This window comes from Pelodiscus sinensis, chromosome 2 (genome assembly GCF_052426305.1).
Source record: "Pelodiscus sinensis isolate ZL-2025 chromosome 2, ASM5242630v1, whole genome shotgun sequence".
Lineage (NCBI taxonomy): Eukaryota > Metazoa > Chordata > Testudines > Trionychidae > Pelodiscus > Pelodiscus sinensis.
The window spans coordinates 240,849,212-240,873,128 of record NC_143053.1 but is presented as its reverse complement, the minus strand read 5'-3'; the positions used below and the strand labels follow the sequence as shown (position 1 = coordinate 240,873,128).

Sequence of the window (23,917 nt, the reverse complement as noted above, 5' to 3'; positions counted from 1 at the left end):
AAAGCTTATTGTGTAGTTGACTAGTCCCTCGACTAGTCGCGTCCTTCTCCTTGCTGCCTGAAACATTAACGTACATCTTTACAGAGATTTTCTCCTTTATGAATTGGAACTTGCTCATTAAAATCCAAGTTTTTCTTCCACCTAATTCCCTTTTGGACACACAATTAATTCTAAAAATGAATTAACTGGCATCTTGCAATGCAGACTGATTTTTCAGTCTGCTCACAGGTATAAAATGATAGGCCTGGTTGCTTGAAAAATTGCTTCTCTACGATACTGATGTTCTCTGCACATATCAATTTGCCTGCAGAAATGTCTTTGAACAAAAGGGAACAAAGTGTGCTTTGGTATTTGTGAAGCACGACTTTCCATAGGATCATTTTCTGTTAACCAGAAACTTGCATTCAGTAAAACTGGCACTTGCCTTTGTCAATGGCCAGTGCTTCAGATATAGTGAGCTCAAGTTTAGAAACGTGTATGCATAGTACGGGTACCCAAATACATGGCCTAATTTTCAGAGTTGTTGAATGTCATTGATCTGAATGTAAGCTGTGGGTCTACAAACCTATTTTATTGGAGTGCATAAACACAGGTTGAGGTGCGTATCTCTAAGCATATTTTGACCATTGTTAATACACAAGTATCACTAACCAATCAAATCCTTGCAACTTTTTAAATGTAAAGTTTGACAAGTGACTGTCAAACATTCTGACTGTGAAATACTCTGAGTAGTTTAAGATATTAAAAGGCTGGTATGAAAGTCCCTTGATTGTCAGATTATTTTTTTAAAACAAGAATGGCCTTAGTTGTGCACTATGTACATTTTGAACCCAGGCCATTGGTTATGGGTCTGACACTAAACAGATTTTGTGCTCTAGAAAATGTACACACTCCTGCTGTGATATTATTTAAAGTGTGGTTTTACTCTGAAAACTGACTGGGCAAAAATGGCATCTTCTTACTTGGGGGGGATAAGACCTTGAGTCGATTGGCCCTCACATGAAAGTGGGTGACAGCACTGGGAAGGAGGCTCGACGTGAAGCTCCCATTTAGGGACCTATGCACATTGTCAGATTTTTGGAAGAGCTCAGGCTCAAATTATCAGAAGCACTCTGCACCCTGCAGCTTCCCTGGAGAACAATGTAAATCATCACTACTGCAATGGCACTGTACGAACACTGGGCGCTCTCAACTGCTGGGGATTCTTGAAAACCTGGCCCCAATCTTGTACACAAAACAATGTTATTTCTATTACTATTGTTACTTAAAATGAACTATAATGCAGTGTTTACTGTTAATACTAATTAGAAGGTATGAATGAAGTGATTATGATTTAAATCATGTCACGTATTGTGAAGTTACACACACTCTGTATTAGACGTGCTAACTGTTGGTCAGGGCATTTTTGATCTTAAGTCTGATTCACCATAACATTTTTCCAGTGCAACTTCATTGAAATCAATGGAGTTACACTGGTGTACTGCTGAAGCAACCTATTAGTAAATCAGGCCATTGAAGCACATAGGCTGTGTCCAGACTCAGGGGTCTTTTCGAAAAAAGTAGCCTTTGTTCGAAAAAACTTCACCTGCGTCTAGACTACAGCCGTGTTCTTTTGAAATTAAATCGAAAGAATGCGGCTTTTCTTTCGACGGCAGTAAACCTCATTTCACGAGGAAGAACGCCTTTTTTCGAAAGTGCTCTTTCGAAAAAAGGCGTTCTTGAATGCCAACAGGGCTTTTTAGAAAACATCCAGACTCACTTGCTGCTTTCTTTCGAAAAAGCGGCTTGCTTTTTCGAAAGTTCCGCTTGCAGTCTAGACGCTGTTTTTCGAAAGAGGCTTGCAATCTAGACATAGCCATAGATTTATGCACAAGGAAAGAGTATTCTTAATGGGAATCACACCGGTAAACCCATGCACATTGAGAGGAGAATTGGCATCCTTCCCCTGTCCTGAAATTGTCATGTGCATCAGTGCTATGGTGTAATTTGCTGTTTAAAATATTATGGCAACACTTTAGTTTATGAGGCAAGAGTACTCATGCAAATGCACAGTATTCACACTTGTTATTTAGAGATGACATGGTCAGTTGTGACATGAAAGGTAAACATAACAGGGTTTATGTCTTGTAAGATTGCAGAAGCTGTGTGTGTATTTATAAGCACGTCAACACCATGTCTCTTATTTTACCATAGGTAGAAAAGGGGCTTGAGGTTACCAAAAAATTCTTTCAATTTATGCCTTTTATGGTCATTTGAAAGGGATTCTATCTGGTTTTTTTTTTTCTGGCCTTGCTGGTAAGTATTGCATTTTCAATCAGCTCACAGATATAAAATGGCATTATGCTGAAAGTGTTTATATAGTTCATTAAAACTCCAGTCATATTTATAATTTGATACACATAATTTTAGCTGCCAAATGTGTCGTTCTAAATATATATTTTAATAAAATCATTATGCAGAAAAATATTTTCAGTGGGTATCTAGGATGTATATTCCTATTTAGCCATTGCTAGGCTATTCTATTAAGAAAATACCTCTTTAGAAAGTTAGATAATAAGAGAGGGTGAAACACCCGGTTTGTCTTTTGCGTATGCCTAAGTCTTCTTTTTGAATGTCAGTGGGGTTCCTTTCTGTCCTTTTATCTTATGTGATGGACAGCTATACTAAATGTAACCTAAATATTTATTTCTTTTGAAGCAAAGCAAAGAGCATACCATTTTTGAGAAACAATACAACTTGATGGCTAGGGTACTAAGGTTCAGTCTCGCCTTTCTGAAACACAGACATGTACTGTCAGGTAGGTAGAAAAAAATCGGATGGAGTAGAAGCCATTAAAAACATTCACATTTGCCCAATGTTACCACACAGTTATAGAGATCTTGGATTTTTAGTGTGGGGTAAAACTCTAGCAATCGTAATACAACTACTGGCAAATGTTGACTGTGTGATGTGGCTAAAGCTGTGAATTTGCCAGGGTGATCACAGAAATCACTGATTCAGTGACTTTCCAAAAGCTCCACGCCCTATGCATTTGGCCAGAGACATCCCAAGGGGGGCGTAGGGCAACCCCATTGCCATGGGCCCCGCCCCTTCCCAGCTCCCACTCTACCCATTTCCCAAGCCCCACCCTTACCCCCTCACCAAGCAATGCAGCCCAGGCATTTATGGGGGCCTGGCACAGCAGCAGCAGGGGTTGACCCTCCCACTCACCACGCAGGCACTGAGACCTGGTGTGGGGCGCTCTGCTGCCGCTGAGAAGCCATGAATAGCAGGCTGGGAGAGGATGGTGTGATGGAGTGGAGCAGGCTGCCGGGGGTGGAGGGAGGGCAACCCTGCTGCTGCTGTGCCAAGCCCTGGTAATCTGGGTCCCTCCAATCCATTGAACAGTTGGGGTGGCCGCTGCTGGGCCCCCAAAAGTATGGGATCTGGGGAGGACATCCTGATTTATCCTATGGATGGGACAGCTCTGCATCAGGCCTGGGGGCTGCCTGAGCAGCTCACACAGCTCCTGGACCACTCACACTGACTGCTGTTTGGGCAGTATTGGGCCACAAGGCTCACCCCCCACCTCAAGGTCCCCCCAGCAGCAGGGGGGACCCAGGCCACCCTCTTCCCCAATAGTACTCGCAGCATCCCTCCTCCCCCCATAAAAGTCATGGACAGGTCATAGGGCTGTGAATTTCTGTTTACTGCTCATGACCTATCCATGATTTTTACTAAAAATACCAATGACTAAAATGTAGCCTTAATGATGACGACTGCTGGGCTAGAGCCGCATTCTGCCTTAAGATACCTCAAAATGGGCACTCATGCAGGAAAGCAGAATCAAGCCCTTGTGAACAAATATTGCAGTGAGGTAGCTCTGAATTGAATCGGAATGCGTGTGTAGCTAACAGGGACTAACATTTTCTTCTGTGCAAAATATAGACTCATAATGCCCTTCATCTGTGTACTAAATTCCCATTGTCATCAAATGGATTTTCCATATGGGGATCAAGAATGTCATATGGCCCTAAACATTTTAATTTTGTTTGCTATATTAGAGTCTCGAGTCTGTGTGAAAGAAACATTCTATGAAGTATAGTTTGGAGATAAGATATTCTTTCTCTCCTCCCACCATATCCCCTTAAACATGGACCAAAGCAACATACATTGAACAGGGGTCAGCATACATTACATATTAGAGGGAGAGAGAAATGGAGCATTAAAATAAATTATATTTAGAATTGTTACTTCTAGTGCAAATGACCGGGGAACTTCAGAACGTAATGTGAATAGAACTTAATAAAAGCACAAAGGGTCAGCTCTCTAAAGGCATTTAGGTACTTAACTCCTACTATTTTCAAATCAATAAATACCTTTCAGGATCTATGCCAAAGCATCTGCAAAGCAGCCTGCTCCTCTGTTACCTGCACCAGGCTGTTCTCCAGATATCAATGTGTAGAAAATGGTACATTTTAGAAAATATTACATCAAGCTCCATACAGTGATATGTCCTATAGTCTTTAGTTTGAGCTACGTGGTTTATATCACTGAGGTCTCTGTCTGCATAAAAGACTGAGCCCCTGAATTCCGATGGAGCTGGGAGACACTTTCTGAGCCATTTCGAGAAATAGACGAGCTATGGAGTCTGTAGTCACGACCCACTGTCTGGCTCAAACACAAACTCCGCCATTTCCTTTTCAGTTCACCTTGTACCTATATTTTAAAAAAATGCATGCAAGCTAAAAACATGTGTTACATGGGAAACATTTGTGCTTTCATTAGCGTAGCATGCAAACTACTAAAAATAATCTCTCTTTTATTTGAAAACAAAATCAGGTCAAAGAGTTTAAGAAGAGTTATTAATAAAAATTTGCACTCATATAGTGCCACCCTATCCAAGGATCTGAAAAATGCATTGTAATCCTTTAGCCTCATGAGAAGTAGGAAGAAAAATAAAAGTAAGCCCAACTCTTCTTAATTCAGACAGGCAGCACAAACATGAGATTAATGCACAGGCATGAGAATCAGGACTCTAAGGGTACGTCTAGACTACCGCGTTTTGTCGATGGAAGTTTTGTCGACAGATACTGTCGACAAAACTTCCGTCGACAAAGAGCGTCCAGACACACTGAGTTCTGTCGATAAAGCAAGCTGCTTTGTCGACAGAACTCCGTAGTCTGGACGCAATGTTACAGGCAATAACACCTTCTGTCGACAGAGTTCTGTCGACAGAAGGTGTTATGCCTCGTAAAATGAGGTATACCAGTGTCGACAAAACTGCTGAGTTCTGTCGACGTTATGGTGACAGAACTCAGCGGTAGTGTAGACGCTGGTATAGTTTTGTCGACAAAAGTCCACTTTTGTCGACAAAGCTAGGTAGTCTAGACACACCCTAAGTCTAGCTTTGCTATGGACTTATTGTGTGACTTTGCTATGGACTTAATGTGATAATAATGACTCAGAACTGTATTATTACTGGGAGTTGTTGACTAATACATTTCCTATCTAATGTTCCATCCATGTGCGGATTTTTTCCATCCATGTGCGGCATAATTTTTTTACGTACACTGAGGCATTTGTAGTAGAAACAAAAAACCTAGTTGTGGGTGCTCTGCTAATCAGCTGGGCGTCATTTGAATCACTCCTGAATGGCCACAGATGCATGCAGCTTACACACAACACTCCAGAATTTAAAGTGTATGGCTTGTCTGAAGGATAAGGACAGGACAATCAAAAAGGATTTGTAAAAATGGTGGATAGCTATTTATGATAAGTTTTTAGAGATGAGAGTAAGCTGAGGCATAAATAATTCAGGAACAAGCCCAAGATAATGCAGCACATCAACGTCAGGGCCAGGAAGACTCAGGAGAGTTGGCTCCTAGTTCTGTGCTCTAGTAAATGTACACACTCCCTCTGTGATACTATTTAAAGTGTGGTTGTATACTGAAAACTGACTGTGCAAAAATGGCATCTTCTTACTCGGGGGATAAGACCTTGAGTCAATTGATCCTCACATGAAAGTAGGTGACAGCACTGGGAAGGAGGCTTGACATGATGCTCCCATTTAGGGACCTATGCACATTGTCAGATTTTTGGAAGAGCGCAGGCTCAAATTTTCAGAATTGAGAACAATGTAAATCATCACCCCTGCCATGGCACTGTATGAACAATGGGAGTTCTCAAGTGCTGGGGAGTCTTGAAAACCTGGCTCCAAATATGCGGGCTGAAATGAAACCCTAGACCTTCTCAGTCCAATAAAAAACCCCTCTTCCCTTGACTGTAATAGGGCCAGGACTTCACCTTTGGGATATTTTTATATTGATAAACTGTAAGGGTAATATTTAACAACATCTCCTGGTATTAGGATGATAGAGGAACCAGAGTTTAACTCCCTCCCAAAACAATTATGCCTTAGTATGGTTTTTTTATCCCTCTGACATCGAAATCACCATATTCTGTAATAACAACACACTGACACCTTTTATGATTTATATACTAGAATATTAAGTCTGCTATTACACTTATTGCTAGTTTATTGAAAACGCTATTCAATATCACTGGAGAGAAAAGGGAAACTTACTTCACTGTTCAAAAAGCAGTACAGGACTGCAACAACCAGCCCCTGTAAACAGACAATGTGTTATGTTAGTACACAGCTCTGAGCTAAATCAGTAAATAAATAAATAAAAATTGTAAAGTTTTAGAATTTACCTGAAAAGATCCCAAACATAACTCAAAATATATCTGATAGTCACTGTGAGCGTTTTCAGGAAATAAACCGAACACTATGTAGTGAACTCCAAATAATGGAATAAGCAGCAGTGTTGATTTTGCAAGTCTCCTAAGTAAACAGAGCAGAAGCATTGGAGCTTAATGGAGTATCCCAGTAAAGTCTTGTTTCATTAACATACATATTTAGTGCACTTTAATTTTTTTAGATAAACTCCATAACCCCTCAGGCAGTATGATCTATAAATTAATATTCTTCCTAAGGGCCAATCATACTACTGAAAACTATATTTTCTCTTATATGTCGTATAGTCAGTCCCATACGGGCCTTATAGTCACTGAGTGAGATGCCATGCTATGGTTCCAAGAGCTGCGGTGGCTTTCAGCTTCCTTTGCACCCAACTGATTTTGGGGCAGTTCCAGGGGCTAGATAAGACACCAGCATTACTCAGACAGTCATGGGGGCTATCTAAATTACATGACTCTCAGGTAGGCTTCCCTGTCTGCCAGTAACTCCAGACCATTCAAAGCAGCTGACTATTCCGTGTGGAGGGGAAGGGTCCTTGGACAACAGCCATATGGCTGCCTTCTACAAAGCCTTCATCCAGGTGATTCTCACCCAGTTGGCTATGAGGCATTTAGTGTGATTTATGCTGCTCTGACCTTTTTAAAATAGTCTGAAGTGTCAAGCACAGTTGAGGATCTGACCCAAACACTGGGACAGCGGAGAGCAAGATAAGGTACACAGGCCGAATCTAGCCAGCCAAGCCTTTTCACCTGGCTCACGGCCTCCCCCTCTGGCTCAGAGCAGCTCCACGCTGTTCAAAGTAGCTGGCTATGCCCTGTGGCTTTCTGCACTGTACACGGCAGAGGAGGGGAGGTTTTGCACTCTGCCCGCACACCCAGCATAATTTCTCAGCTCCCACTGGCCAGAAAACATCCAATGAGAGCTGAGAAACTGTGTTAGGGCAGGGGCAGGGGCAGTGCATGAAGCACCCTCTCCTCACAGCATGGAGGGCCACACGGAATAGTCAGCTGCTTTGAATGGTCTGGAGTTACTGGCAGACAGGGAAGCCTACCTGAGAGTCATGCTGGGCTGCTGGCCAGGAGCTGCTTAGATAAGCACCTCCCTGCCAGAGTCTATCTCAGTCACCCCACCCCCTCCTGCACCCCAACTCCCTCCTACATCCCTCCCCTAGCCAGAATCCTCTCTTGTACTTATACTCCCTCCCAAACCCTGCACCTCAATCCCCTGCCCCAGATCACAATCCCCTCCTTCACCCAAACTCCGTCTCAGACCCCACACCCTTTCCTGCATCAGAGCCCCCAATCCTGAGCTCTTTTCTGCACCCAAACTCCGTCCTAGACCCCACACTGCCTCCATAAAAAAGTGAAAAAACTTGGGAGAAAATGATTTCTCCCCCCACCAAAATTTATTGCCTACCCCTGCACTAGGCAATATTGAAGAGTAATACTGACATCTTCATTTTCTGTATATAGAATACACTTAAAATGCATTTAAATACATTTAAAATGCATAATGTGTTAGTGCCTAGGGAATATGATTCCAGAGAAATCCTTCGATCAAGGTATTTCATGAGCAATTCTACACTGATCTGAGTCCTAGAACCTCATATTTATATTGATGGTATGAAGCATTTGCCCTTTATTAATTAAAATTCCATCAGTTATATAACAGCAATTATTGAAGTACAAAAGAAAATTATATAAGATAAAACTTCAATTTGTTAAGTGGCATAATTTTGTCAAATTGACACTGAGCCCTTGAAAAGATGGGAAGCCAATTATTCTTTAGCTGTCATTCACTTTATTTTACTATTATAAACTTTTCAGTTTGGCATATTTATGGATGCCTGATCTCAGACAAAATGCAAAAAGTTAACATGGAGAGTCAAGTGAGTCATCACTGTTTTGACCATAATGAGATTCAGCAATGAAACAGGCTGTCTTGAGGCAAGCATCTTAAACTCAAATTGTCTATTTAACAGACTAGGCAACTGAAGAACCTTCTATTTGAATGTTTTTGTGACAGTCCTTGAAGTCTTCCACGGATCATGCTCAAAATATCTCAGCAACTGCCTTTCTTTATGTGACAGTGGCCTTCGAGACAGCAAAGCTTCTCAGAAAATACAGTCTATCTGGACCTGAAGATGAAACCAATGACAGTAGAAGACATGGCTTCCTCAGCAAGATATCCTAAGCTTTGAAATTCATAACTGGATGGGAGGAGAATGACCACAAATCTGACTGCTTCCAGAGCAAAGTGAAAAACGAATGTCTTCATTGTGGCTTTCTTACCACCAAAATCAAACCAGGAGGAAAGTAGATTAAAGAGAGAAGAGGGAAAGGGGGCAGGCAAGAGGAAAATCAGAGGAGTGAAGAGAAAAGTGGGAAGGGCAAAACAAAAAGAAAAATAAAACAAAAATAATTAATCAAAACAGAAAAAAACCTACATCAACATCTGTCTTTCTTTGACTTGTGGGAGAGTTGGAAAGGAAAATTTCTCATCAGCTCTTTGTGTCTTTGTTCTTATTTAAAACCACAGCTTAATACAAAAATGATAAGCTGGGTCACATCCAACAGTCATGGCTTGGTCAGGAACAGTCTAGCTTGTTTTCTAGTCTTACTTTTTAAATGTCCCGTTTCCTTTATTTAGAAGTTAGTGGTCCACATTTTTGCAATTATATCTGAATTTAGATTAAAATTTCTAATACATACTAACAATATCTTTCATTATTTATGGTCATATAGCTTGTATTAGCCCAGCACCCATAATCGTGAAGACTTCCTTCCCTAAAAATAGTATGAGTGCTATGAAAAATTATCTCTGTTTTCTGTGGTGAGTATTAAATTAACCTCAGGCTAGAAAGCATGCACATGACCCTACACCCTCCTGAAGACCAACATTAAGGGATTTTAGTAGTGTAGGACTTGATAGGGCCATTTTCAATAGGATGAATTTCATCAGGAGGCATGCTTCTGCTGTTGTAGAGGAAGATTAACTGTTTCAAAATGCCTAAATGCTGTAAAAACTGAAGTCCCCATTTTCAAAAGCGACAGAGGTACTTAGGCTTAGATCCCCAAAAGTATTGCGACTCTTAACTCCCACTAATTTCAATGGAAATTAAGTCACCTAGGTGTCTCGACTTGAGACTCAACTTGGGTTCATTGTCTCTGACTTGAGACTTGCTAATTTTGTTAAATTGACTTGATGAAAAAATTGTCCGAAAATGCCGATATTGATGGCTTATAGAAAAGTGACTTGACATTTTTAAAATTAAGACTCGAGACTCGACTTGAGACTTGAACTGTAGTGACTTGAGACTTGACAATAACAATTTGAAGACAACACTGCCTTTGAGGGTCTGGTCTGTAGGGGTATGTCTACACTACCACCTTAGTTCGAAGTAGGGTGGTAGTGTAGACATACCCTTCGAGACCAAATCTCATGGAGTTTTCAGTATCATGTAGGTACTTTTGAAAATGTAACACAATATCTGCTTTTCTTGCCACAGGCTGGTGTGATCCTTTCTAGAGGGCATAAAGGATATGCCGTGGTGCAATGCTCACTTATGTTGGTGAACAGGCCAACTGAAATCAGTGCAGCTAATGATATTACCAGTTGCAATTGCTTACCAGTCTGAAAGATTCCTAATTTAACAAAGCAAACCTCCCAATATCCACACCAAAAATGTCAGTTCACTGAAGTTCAAAGCCTCCGTAATGATCCTGACTTTTGCAAACCACACAAGTTACTGAATTTCAGACCATTTACACCAGCTCTGAGCACTGTGATTTCATGCTCCACTTTCATTGTTCCTTAAGTTTCACATTAGCATTTTTGCTTTAATAATTTTTGACTGATTGTGGGCTAACTCTATATGACACTGACATTTTAATGGAGGAAACAGTCATGCAAAAATAGCCTCATGCCCCTCTGCAATTTAGAAATTACATTTGCATGTACATAAGTGAAGCTTCTGGACCTTTAACTTGCTCTGCAGAAGCAATACTTTCCAGTGAGCATAATCTGCCTTTTTCAGGAGTGTCTACTAAACAGGGCAACTGATGGGAGTAAGGGGGCAAAGAGGGCAATTGCCTTGGAACTCAGTGAACTTAAGGGAGCACAGGGCTGGCACTGTTGCCACCACTGCAGGGGTTGCAGCAGTGGTAGCTCTGCCTGTTACAGCAGCTGTTATAGCGGCAGCTGTAGGGAGCCCCAGGGTTCCCTGCTGCTTTTAAATGCCTGGTGGTTCTCAACTAGGTAGCGAGTGGAAGGGGAGCAGGCACTGGTGTTGGGGGCTCTAAGGGCTAAGCTGAGGTGGGACTGGACTTCAGCACCAAGGAGAGTGGAGCGAGCTTGGTTTGGGTATTTCTATAGGTTACACATGGTTATGGGTGTGTACAGATGAGAGGGGAACACGCTCTGCTGCTGGATCTCTGTGGGTGCAGTGGGGCTAGATGGGGATGGGATGGGTGCAGCCCATGCTCTGAGAGTCTTTCTGACTGAGAATGAAAATTGTGTGTATGGCAGAGAACTGAAACAAACAGTACCTTCCTCTCCAATTGGGGTATGTCTAGACTGCATCCCTCTGTCGACAGAGGGATGCAGATTAGGCAGGTTGACATTACAAATGAGTCAGGGATTTAAATATCCCACGCTTAATTTGCATAAACATGGCCACCACGTTTTGCTGACTCAGCACTTTGTCAGCAAAAAGTGACTGTCTAGAGGGGTATCTGTCGAGAAAGAAAGCCTTTTTCGACAGATCCTGTAAACCTCCTTGCATGAGACATAAGGAATCTGTCAAAAAAGGCTTTCTTTCTCGACAGATCCCCCTCTAGACTGCTGCTTTTTGCTGACAAAGTGCTGAGTTGGCAAAACGTGGCGTCCATTTTTATGCAAATTAGGCATGGGATATTTAAATACTTGCCGCATTTGCAATGTTGACCTGCCTAATCTGCATCCTTCTGCCAACAGAGGGATGCAGTCTAGACATACCCCAAGTGCAAACAGATCAACATTACACCTAATGGACTGAAAGTGAAAAATACTTAATTAGCTTCATTAACACTGACCCTACAATTGACAGGTAACTTCTTTTGCTGTTATATATACCCCAAATTCTGAAATTTCCACTCGAACTCATCTGATGAAGTGGGTTTTACTCATGAAAGCTCATGACCTAATAAATGTGTTAGAGTGCATCTATACTGCACCCATAACTCCAAATAAGCTACTCAATTTGAGCTACAAAACAATGTGAGCGTCTGGACAGCCATTCTGTTATTTCGATATAACAGATGGCTTATTCAGAAATCTGTAAACCTCATTCCACAAGGAATAACGCCTATTCCAAAATAACTATTTCAAAATAAGGCGTGTGTAGATGCTCCACTGCTGCTATTTTGAAATAGTTCCTTACTAAGGCCATTCTAAGTTATTCCTCCCCAGTGCCTCCTGGGGTTCTAAATAGAGATAGCTTGTTTACATTAGGGAATCCTGCCTCAGGCTAATTTTGAGGCTTCCCTGCAGTGTAGAATTGCTATTTCGAAATAAGCTATTTTGGAATAACTATTCTGGAATAGCTTATTTCAAAATAAGAGTGCAGTGTAGACGTACCCTTACAGACTAACATGGCTACCCCTCTGAGACTTTTTGACATAATACCATCACCCAGAGTCCCTCACTGAATCTCTTAGCTCACAGGCCCTGGTAGGCTTGGAGGACAGATCAGGTCCACCGACAGAGGGGGCAAAAGGGACAATTGCCCAGGGGCTTAGGTGCTTTACATGGGCCCTGGGTCCCCTGGCCAGTGGCAGTAGCAGTGGCTAGCAGACCCGGGACCTTTTACATTGCCTGAGCAGGCTGCAGTGCTCCTAGAAATATGTTCCAGGGGCCCAGCGCCCACTGTGGCATGCAGAGTGGCTCTGTTGCACAGGTGGTGCACCCCACTGGAGGGACACTGGGTGGCCAGAGGGCGAGTCAGGGCAGTGGAAGGCAGAGCCAGGGGGAGGAGCCACACCAATGGCGGCAGCAATCACTGCAGCTTTGTAACCATGTGAGTGAGCGAGGAGGGGAAAGCTGGGCTGGGAATGGAAGAGAAGGAGGCGAGCTCTGGGGATAGAGGCAGGCTTAGGACTGTGGGGAGCAAGGGCTGACGGGGGTGGAGGAACCAGGCTGGTGATGGCAGGGAGGTGCTGGGCTAGGAAGGGAAAAGAGCAGAAGGATGGGGGCAGAAGTAGGCAGCCACACCTGGGAGAAAGGAGCTGAGGGGTGGTGACTGCTGGTGGACAGAGCTGGCTGGAGGTGTTGGGGGCAAAGGGGAAGGAGCTGAGCTGGGCACAGGACTGCTAGGGGTTCAGCTGAGCTGGGAGGCAGAGGGGGAAGGTGCTGCATTGGACACAGAACTCTTGTGGGGGCAGAGAGTGGAAGGAGCCCAGGACCGCTGGGGGCAGAGCTGTGCAGGGTTGGCTAGGGGGGCAGAGAGAGGAAGAAGGGTGGGAGGAGTACCTAAAGGCATGTCAAGGATTGAGGCTGCAACCAGTTAGGGGTCCTCTGATTTAGGGGTGGCACTAAGGATTTCTCCAGGTGGGGTGGGGGGCTTGTGACCCCATCTGAGGGAAGAAGACGGGGAAGGGGTATTTATTGTGTTTTCCTGGGCCCCAGAATTCCTGTCAGCAGGCCTGCTACCAAACATCAAACATCATCCAAACCAAAGTTAATAACCAGGCAGTGAAAAAACAAATCTGCTGCTATTAAGCAACCTACATTATAAGACACTAAGCTGCCCTATGGAGGATGCTTGGAGAAAAACAGAGGACATGGGACTGAACATAAGTATATAAACGAAGGTGAGGAGAACAAATAGCTCTTGCAACAAGAGCTGACTAGAGCAGATTTCTCACCCACAGTTTGGCCAGTTTTCAGAATGATACGCAAGAGACCCCAAATCTCAGCGAGGGTGCTCCGTGGATTGAGCTGGCCAGGTCCCCTTCACAGAAAGCTCAAGTATCCTCAGACCCACCTGCTGTAGTCTACTGCTGGATTTCTTTGTCTTGTGACATCACAATCCGGAACCTCAGAATTACCTCATTCACTATATTACTTTTGAGAGACCTGTCACGTCCTATTGAAATCAGCACAGAGCTAGTAAAATCAAGTTTGAGGCTTAAATTGAAAGACTGATATAGAGTGCCCATAAACTAAAGCCACATTCAAACAAAATCAACTTAAAAATGTACACTTGGTATGATCCTAAGAGGTTTGTTGAAAATTTTTGTAAAATATGGCTAGATTCTTAAGTGACTTGTGAAAACTGCAGGAGGATTCCATAATCCGCATTGGTCTCCATTGTTTTTAAAAGCATTGTGATGTAATGATAAGGTGTCAAATGTCACAGTGGTCTTATTGGGCATTTTTCATTTTGATACTGTCAAAAAGTTTCTATCACTTTAAAAAAAATATGTACTGCCACATAGGGATGTAAAAAGTACAGTTGATTAACCGATCAGCAAAAGCTTATAAGTTAAATGCTATAGACTACACACACTTCCCTCTACCCGCCTCTTGCCAGGAAATTTTTTAGCAGGCTGGCCAGCAGCCCGGCACAGTCCTGGCTCATGCTGGTTCCGGGAGCTCAGACCGCTCCATAGACAGGGGTTGCTGCCTCTTTATCAGAGGACAGGCGGATGGTCCGTAAGGGGAGCTGGTTTTTAAACTCACTCCCCTCACAGACCAACTCCCGCCTGGCACCTCATGCTGCTGCCTCTGATACAGAGGCAGCAGTGTGGAGTGGCGAGGACTCCTTGGGAGTGAGGCCAGAGTGCTTTGGCTGCCAACCCCACCCCTAGGGACTACAGACTAGTTGAGTAACCAATAAGAATTCGTGAGGTTACTTGACTATTCAGTTAACCGATATTTAATATGCCTACCACAGTTTGTTTTGGTGAAGTGCACAGGTAATTAACAAGGAGACCTACTATGTGTGACTAGATGGCATGGTGTTTTCAGTGCTCAAATGACACTTGGGCATCAACATGTCATTGTTTGCTCTCAGATGCTAATCAGACTATGGGAACTATGCTTTTTTGGGCATGGTCTGTCTTTTTATTATGTGTACAGAGTAAAGCACAATGAGGCCCAGCTTCAGTATTGGGGCCTATAGGAACTACTATAATACATTATACTTAATAGTAGTAGTAATACTAATCAGTAATAACCTTGTTAAATACCTCTGTTCAGCAAAACATTTAAACAAATGTTTAACATTCAGCGTGTGCCTAAGTCTCATAACATTGTTGATTTCAATGTGTTTATGTGTTTTGCTTAATCAGGATCCTATCCTCAGCTATCCACCTATTTAAAAATGTGTACCACTGTTTCAAACACAGCATCACAACTTTGGATGGTTGCTGGTAGTCTGCTCCAGCAGAGGAAATCTTTAAATAGATTACTTTGATACATTGTATGAAGTCTCTAAAACACATTACTCACTTGTACTGTGACTGATCATTGCCGCCAACATCCGGCGATCTTAACTTTTGCAGTAAAATTCTTATAATACTAATGAACAGTAGAAAATTCACCTGAAAAAGAAAAGACATGTATAAAGGTATGTCTACACTAGCCCCCTAGATCGATCTAGGGAGGCTAATGAGGGCAACCGGAATTGCAAATCAAGCCCGGGATTTAAATATCTCGCGCTTGATTTGCATGTTCTTGGTCGGTCGCCATTTTAGAAATTGACTAGCCTGAAGTAACTGGCCGCGTCTACACGCGGCAGTGAAACGGGATTCCAGAACAAAGCCCCTAAATCGAATTAGCTGGTAAGCCTCATTCCATGAGAAATACCACCTAATTCAAGTTAGGGCTCTATTCCGGAATCCCGTTTCACTGCTGCGTGTAGACGCGGGCAGTTACTTTGGGCTAGTCAATTTCTAAAATGGCAACCGGCTGGGAACATGCAAATCAAGCGTGGGATATTTAAATCCAGGGCTTGATTTGCAATTCCAGTTGCCCTCATTAGCCTCCCTAGATCGATCTAGGTGGCTAGTGTAGACATACCCTAAGTGACTCAAGCGGCTCACTTTATTATGCAGTCTTCTGGTAACAGGTAAACAAACCAAACTAGTCAGTTTGTTAGTGAGCCTTGCGTGCTTGCTGCCAGAACATGTTAATTATACCCCCTCAGATCTACTGCCTCTTGCCTGCCTTACTGACAGTTTGTCACATCCAAAACACCTCTGCATGACTGTAAATGCCACTGCAGAATCATCCTCCGTCATATTTAAAAGCTGACAAAATCCCTTTTCACCAGCAACCCCATTAAAGGGAACATTCTCAAGCATGATGGGGCTTTGGTTAAGTCTCAGTAAAGCCTAATGTTACATGAAACCCTTTGGTGCATTTACCCCTGGTGGCTGAAGGGATAATGCACACTCTTGTTTTACACGCTTTCCTACTTTTGGCCCGCACGTCTAGAGTCAGGGACAGGAAGGTTTTGTAGAGGGGACGTATTCATAAATCAGTGATAGAAAGGGTCTTCTTTCCATATCTCTATATTATGGTACCGATATGCCCTTCCATTATTGTAGTAATTGAGCACCTCACAATCTTTAATGTATTTGTCCTCACAACTCTCCTCTGTGAGGGAGGGAAGTGCTATAATCTACATTTTACAGATGGGGAACAGAAGTAATTGGATAAAAGGAAGTATAATCTGACTCATAGAAAGCTTGAACTCAGGTCTGGAAATCAGAAATTGCTGCATCTGAATCCCAGCGCTCATAATGTATTTTGCTTTAGTCTTTGGCAAGACCTCAAACTCTCCACCTCAGTTCCCAATCTATAGAACACATGTCTTAGTGCCAGGCATGTAAGATGGTGCTTGATTGCATAACATGGTCTATTAAATGCTTTGAACATGAACAGTGACACAGAAATGGTAGGTATGGTAAAACATTCTACAACCATAAAACCTTCTCCATAGTGCTTAACGGCAGTAGTGAGCTAACTCGGATCAGGGATGCCGGAGCATCAAATGCAGTAGGAAAACATTCTGGTATTGAGCCAGAGTCAAAATCTTATTTTCTGTATTTAAAAAACAAACAAAATAGTCAGCAGAATCAAGCTGTGCACATGGCTAAACAGAATCTGCTTCTTGGTGTGGGTGTAACCCTTGTCTTTCCTCTTCCCCTAGCTATTCAGTCTAACATTTTGATTGTAAGCGCTTTGGGGTATCATGACTTTTGGTGTCTTCTGTGACATGTCCAATATAACTTTTAAGTGTAAATAAATAATAAACTACTATAATAATTGCATGTCATTCAGTTCATGTTATTTCCTGTTGAAGTCCTGTTAGGGCTAAAGAAGTTATGGTGGAGGCAAGTGATGGGACTCTAGAATCCTAATTATATAAAAAAAAGTTAGGAGAATTAGGTCTAAATTTTGTGTAAAAGAGAAAATTAGAAGGAGTCTCACTGAAGTAAAAGAATCAAAGAAAGAGGATCAATATGCAGCCTGTCCATATGCAGCATTCCCAGAGAAGCTGCAGCTAGTTCTGCAAAATTGGGCCTTTTCATTATTGCCTTTGTGTAATGCAACACAGTACAAAGGTCAGGAGAAACCAATTTTCTCAGTATGGACGTTAAAGGCAATATGGTCTAATGGTTAGGACTCTAGTGATAGAGGGGTTCTTCTCCTGGCTTTGCCACTGTCCTCTTGGGTGACCGAACACGAGTCACTTCATCTCTGATTCCCCTCTCCTTTTGCCTGTGTAAGATGGTTGGGGCAGGGACTGTTTCTTGCTGTGCTTTTGTACAGTGCCTATCAAATTGGGGCTCTGCTGACAATAGGGGTCCTAATTTCTCATATAATACAAACAATTATCAACCATAAAAGATTAGAAACTGTGGTCCTTTTAAGAAGTTCAATAAGAAATTGTTTTTCTGTGCCATTCACTGGGCATATTTTGGAGCATTATATTCAGGTGAGCCATATATTCAAGTATTTGTATCTGGGTTTCTTTTGAGGCTAGTCAATTTTTCTATTTGTCTTTAGTGATATTTTGTGAGCATTGTGTATGGCTAACATTAAACAAGTATCTGTCTATGTATGATATGAATATCACTTCAAGATATGGACCTGCTGAAGCGCTAACCCCAGCCAAAAGAGATTAGCAGTTAGATATCAAGATGCCAAGTATGCTAAAAATACTTTAGATAGTATATGAGATTATAATTCAAATGTTCACTTAGGACAGTTGTGAAAGACCCCAATTTATCCAACTTAAACTTAATATATATATATATTCAGTTTAGGGCCACATATAATTTCACTATGTTTAGAGAACAAGAAGAAAATGACAATTTGTGTTCACATTTTAGGAGATTTTGTCTTTAGCATTGTAGATTTAATTCCGTAATATTCTGTGGGGTAGAATTTCTTTATACAGACAGCAGACAATATACAGTGTTGAATGAACTGCTAAAGGCAGCAAAATAAGCCAATAATATTAATTCAGGGAAGTGTCAGGGATGGGATGCAGCAGCAGAGGTTAAATGATAAAAGTAGTGAAGTAAGAAGGTACTGAATGATCTGAGCCTGAAACTGACAGTAACTTTCGAACCAATTACATCTAGACTGGCATGATTTTCCAGAAATGCTTTTAACGGAAAAGTTTTCCATTAAAAGCATTTTCGGAACAGAGCGTCTAGATTGGCTCGGACGCTTTTCCGCAAAAGCACTTTTTGCGGAAAAGTGTCCATGCCAATCTAGACGCGCATTTCCGGAAAAAAGCTCCGATCGCCATTTTCGTGATTGGTGCTTTTTTCCGGAAAACAAATCTGAGCTGTCTACACTGGCCCTTTTGCCCAGACAGGAGCAGCATAGTATTTCCACAAGAAGCACTGACAATCTTACATGAGATCGTCAGTGCTTTTGCGGAAATTCAAGCGGCCAGTGTAGACAGCTGGCAAGTTTTTCCGGAAAAGTGGCTGATTTTCTGGAAAAACTGGCCAGTCTAGACACAGCCTGTGAGTACATGTATCACTTAAAATCTCTTTTTGTTACCTCCTTCTTGTTATATAGTTCTTTGCAGAAGTTTTAATGTGTCACAACTAGAGGGACACAACTCACTTTTTTTGAGGGGATACATGACTGCATCTGTTTTCTGAAAGTCTGTTAATTCAGATTTGTGTCCAACTGAAAAGACACACAAATGAGAGCCGCCTGTATGGGAGAGGGGAAGGAACAGGATTGCCATGGCAGCTTTTGCCAAGTGGAGGCCATGGGTGGTATGCCAAATGAACTGTTTGGTATAGTACATCTCCAATTAAATAAATCAGAGAGGCTTTGAAATGTGCAAAGCATGACACATGGAAGGCAGCCAAGGAACATTTCTCAGGCCAAAAATGTTCAGAGGAAAGACCATGCCTCAGACATGCTGAAATAACTGTGAGGACTGACCCTGAAGAATTCACTTTGAGAATGCTGTTTTAGAGCGGTCAACAGCTGATTAAATATAATCCCTACAACATAACTGGAGGTAACATAGAAACTAATGGAAAAAAAGAGAATACTGAGTGGAGGTTGATTGTTGATTTGATTTGTTATACCTACTAGATAAATCCTTGTTCCAATCTCTTCGCTTGCTTTTCCTTCCAAAACAAATTCATACTCTTACTCTCACATTCAGACCTCCACACAACTCTCGTTTTGCCTCTATCTCTGTTTCCACTTCATTAGCTCCATCACTCCTTCTTGCTCCTTTTGAGCTTCAGCATCTCTCACACTTTGGGCTTACTTTCATGCTATTCCAGAACAGCCTCCCTTTTCAAACATTCCAAGTGTCTTCCTTTTGCTCCATGAAAACCTTCCTCAAAAATAACTTCTTTCACAGCCTTTCCTACCTTAATCTCCTCACTGACAACTTGTCCATAATGTCTCCCTTCTAATGGTTGTCTCATGTATCACATTTATTTGAGGCGGACTGTACACCCTTTCAGGCAGCAGGACTTTGGTTTCTTATACAGTATGTTTTGCAAAGCTCCAGGGCCAAAATTTTCAAACTTGTTTGTCAGAAGTTACATTTAGACGTCTAAATAAAAGGTCTTTAACAGGTGCTGGACACAGGCACCACCTTTAGATTTCAATGGGAATTGTGAATACTCCAGCCATTTCTTCTGGGTGCTTCACATCAGGCCCCTGAGTTTGACAATTGGGGTATGTGCATACTTGCAGTGTTGCCTAACCAATAATAAATGGCCAGATTTTAACCTATCCCTTTACATCTGCATAAGGGTTATCGGTGTATACAGTCACACCACAGTTACCTGGATTAATAATCCTGGCACAGGGAGCAGAGCAGGCTGCACAGATGGGTGCGGTGGAGAGTAGATAGAGTCTTGATCTGCCCCCAAAGAGCTGAACAAGTTGCATCATGTGGGTACAACAACTTACTTGGAGAAGGAGGGGGTGAAACAGGAAAGGATTTGTAATTCCAACAGCTACTCAAAGTTCTTCCTACACTGGCACAGGTAGGCTCTGCCTCTTATCGGATGCTAGATGCAAAGACCCAATCTAGAGACTAAAGTAACTATTGCACCTTAAGTCATCTGTTGCTCTGGGGGATTGAATGTCCACTCCCACTTCTTTTGGGAGTGCAGCTCAGCTCTCTACAAGGGCCCAAATCCACTGTGAACTGCTCTTTCCCAAATCAATACCACAGATACAAAACTGTGATTCAGAATTTAACAGCAGGGGAGGAGGGGGAATCATTTAATCAGACAGAAGTGTGATTTTATTTACTGCTTAAGTAGCAGAAGCATGTGGCTCTGTCTTGTTGTTCTCACCCATTAAAGCACGCTGCTCATGAGAGAAAACAGATCTTGAAAAAGACAGCCAATCCCGAACGTGTGCATGCTCTAAGGCCTAAGCCAATACAGGAAAATGAGCGGGATGGTTTGTACCTCAGTCTAACTCTAGAATCAAATGAAGATCTGGTCAGTTTGGAATTCATTGGAGTTTAGATAATCATTCTTGCCTCCAACTTCCAGGCTTCTTAGTTTTTACGGGAAACCTGGTAGCAAACCAACAATTCTGTCAATATGCACTAGGGTAACTGCTGTCGTCAGACATTTCGAGTTCTAAAACTTTTCAAGGGTCAGCTTGAAGAATTATTTTCGGGGACACTAGTGACTCATGAAAGCTCACCTGCATGTAAAGTAGTTGTTTAAATCAAAAGTGCTTTGTATAAGCTTTAATTTTGCACTTTTGAAATATTTTGTATGATTTATTTTGCTTTATCATTCAGCGTGTCCTCCTTACTTCTCCAACTCCTCTTGTTCTTTTTGTTTCCCTCCATGCTGAACGTCTGCTGAGTGAGTGTCCATCTCATTATGTAGCAAAACATTCATGTTGGTAAATCTTAATTACATTTGCCATCTTTTTGCCTTGTCTTGTTTAAATACTATAGAACACACTCTGATGAAGTTGGAATAAGGTGTTTTGGATGGATACATAGGTCATTCAGTGAGTAGACTGTCTAGTTAGGCTCTGATACAGCATCTCACTTAGGCATGCACTTCAAGTTAAGCACACTCTTAAGTGTTTTGCTGAATTTGGTCCTTAATGAACACGAATTCAGAAGCCACAAAATATCACCAAATGAGATGCTGAAGGCTACAGCTAATTTATATAAAATGCATTAGTCTGCAGCTATGTTCGTATTTAGCACTGGAGGTAAAGCTATTGTTATGCACACTCATGGGCACGTCTTCTGCACAGAGAACGAGAATTTAATTACTCATGTTCAGTTAATAATCAAGAACTCTATTCAGCAGAATCCATGTTAAAATGTCCTTCTGTCTAAATGTTTTATGACTATTGTATGTCATTCGAGGCTACTAGTTAAGGAAAGATATACACAACTGACATTCTTTCCAGCTTTAATAATATTTATAAACAAAAGGAAATCTATAATCTCCATGAAAAGTTTAACTTAATGTTTTCTTCCCCCAAGGCTGGCACAAGTTTTACAAAAATAAAAACTAACAAACAAAAAACCATTCAAGAGGAGGGAGCTAAATTTTAAAGGCAATGAGTTTAGGCTTGGGCATCTGTTTAAAATCTCCCCTATAAAGTAATTTATTTACTTAGAATGGAGTTTTTGCCTATCTATAGCCAACTGTAAAGAATAATTGGTATATTCACTGCATAAGACTGCAAACCAATATATAATTCATATTGAAAAATGTAGTTTACTTACTATAATAGAAATTAAAATTGGTGATCGTATAACCCACCAAGGGGCGTTGTGATCATTTGTATCCCAGCAACTATAAAGAAAGTAAAAGGGAAAGTTATATTAATACTAATTTTATTTGGCAAGCAAGTTATGTGAAGACAAGGGTTTTGAATTTCTAAATCAAAACAAAAAAAGCCTGCTCTTGTGAATTGTGAGCAATTTAATTCAGCATAGTCCTGCTTTTATTTTTATGTTCATTGATTTTGAATGTCCACATTCAAATCAATTAAATGAGGGATGTTACAGAACAGTGTTAGAAGAAATACAGGCAGGTATCCCTGAGGGAATCTCAAGTTTAGTTTCATTCTTTATGTAATGACACTTTTCCAATAAGAGCTTAACTACAGTATCTGGGGCAGCAGAATGATCTGATGTGACAGATACTATTAAAATGATATAATTTACTGCAGCAGTATTTGGGTATAGATGAGTAGAACTGGTTTGGGAAATATTAATAAGAAGCCTGGAACATCATCTAAAAATGTGAACTTTAATTTGCTCACAATTCTCCATCCCAAGCCATTTTACCCTTCAATGAACATCGGACTTTACAGTCTGTCATTCTCAGTGCCCATAGCCCTTCCTGACTTCGGTGTGTACTCAGCACTTGTGAAGAAACAGACCTTAAAACTTGTGAGAGAATAGAAGCTGTAGGTGATAAGACTTATATAGGAGAAACATTTAATTGTTCGTAACTTTTTACGTGGTGATAATGATAGCAAGATACCAGCTAAAGAACGCATCACTTTCAGTTTATGTTTTTAGAGCTATTGCAAACAGATTGCTTGAGAGGTTAGAAATAACCTTTCATCTGTATCAACTATTGCAGGGGCCGCTGACATGAATTTTTAAGATCTCTAGAGCCTAATCCAGTGAGGCGCTGGACACCCACCACTACCAGGGATGCTAAAAAGAATTGAGAATGCTTAGCACTTTGCTAACTGGCACCATCACACTCTTAGTAGTACCCTCTGCTTCTCTAAAAGTCAATTTTTGGCCTTGGTTGCAGACAGCTCTCACTGAACTCAATAGGAACCACATAGGCACCACAGAGGGCAGAATTTGGCCATAAACTATTTCACCTCATCCCCATCAGGAGCTTTTAGATGGGAAGCATTTATAAAACTGCATGCAGAATAGCTTCTGAACACCTGTCACCTGACTGGGCCCTCCAAGATATTGCAGTCCTCTGCTATTTACCTCCCACAAAACAGCAAATTATCCCTGTGCAAACAGTGCAATCCCAGGGGAAGATCAGATGTAGTTCAAGTTTGAAGCATATTGTTTATGTCCTCCTAGCTACTTACCCAGTGTCCTCTAAAAAGATCCTTGTCACGGTCCACAAGATGATGAATACCATAGGAATTCCTAAGAAATTATAGTTTGTTATAGTGAATGATTATAAAAACCTATGAACTAAACCCCCTTACCACTCTTGTAACCATATACTACTAGAATATACAAGGTCTAGCATAGGGCCAAATGCAAGACATGGTGTAATAAAGTATAGCTGTAGCTGCAGCGTGGGGACTAACAGCAGGTTGCAAAGAATTCCTATCCACCTCCCAATGAAGACAAGCACAAGCTATTCTTACAGGTGAGTGCATTAATTTCTTACAGAACATACAAAGTGGGTATACCTCTCAGGCGCCTCTGCATAACCCTTGGAGATACAAATGAAAGGCACCCTGGGCCTTACTGAAGATAGATATTAGGAGTGAAATTTAAGGTGAAAATCATTTTATTAAAAAGCATTCACCTACACCAGTTCACTCCCACTCCCCAGCTATACTCAAGTATACTTTTATGATCAGTTTCCAATGGCTTTGCATCTACAAAACCTGTATCTTTGGCTCTCTGAGTATAAAAAGAAT

At 41.6% G+C, this 23,917-nt stretch overlaps 1 protein-coding gene across 3 annotated transcripts in view; it reads right to left on the bottom strand.

Moving 5' to 3' along the window:
- VIPR2 (vasoactive intestinal peptide receptor 2) overlaps positions 1-23,917 on the bottom strand; it is a 144,786-nt gene that overhangs the window by 39,666 nt on the left and 81,203 nt on the right. For 2 of the 3 annotated variants that reach the window (XR_012902111.2, XM_075922728.2), the window contains exons 8-12: positions 23,351-23,411; positions 22,005-22,074; positions 15,233-15,324; positions 6,697-6,826; positions 6,566-6,607 (exon numbers count right to left, since the gene is read on the bottom strand). Coding sequence is in view for 2 of the 3 variants with exons in the window: in XM_075922728.2 (XP_075778843.2) it covers positions 6,566-6,607; positions 6,697-6,826; positions 15,233-15,324; positions 22,005-22,074; positions 23,351-23,411 (395 nt within the window). In the remaining variant the exon portion in view is untranslated. Of the gene's footprint in view, positions 1-4,490; positions 4,699-6,565; positions 6,608-6,696; positions 6,827-15,232; positions 15,325-22,004; positions 22,075-23,350; positions 23,412-23,917 lie in introns of those variants that run through there. The other variant, XM_075922731.2, reaches the window with a different exon arrangement.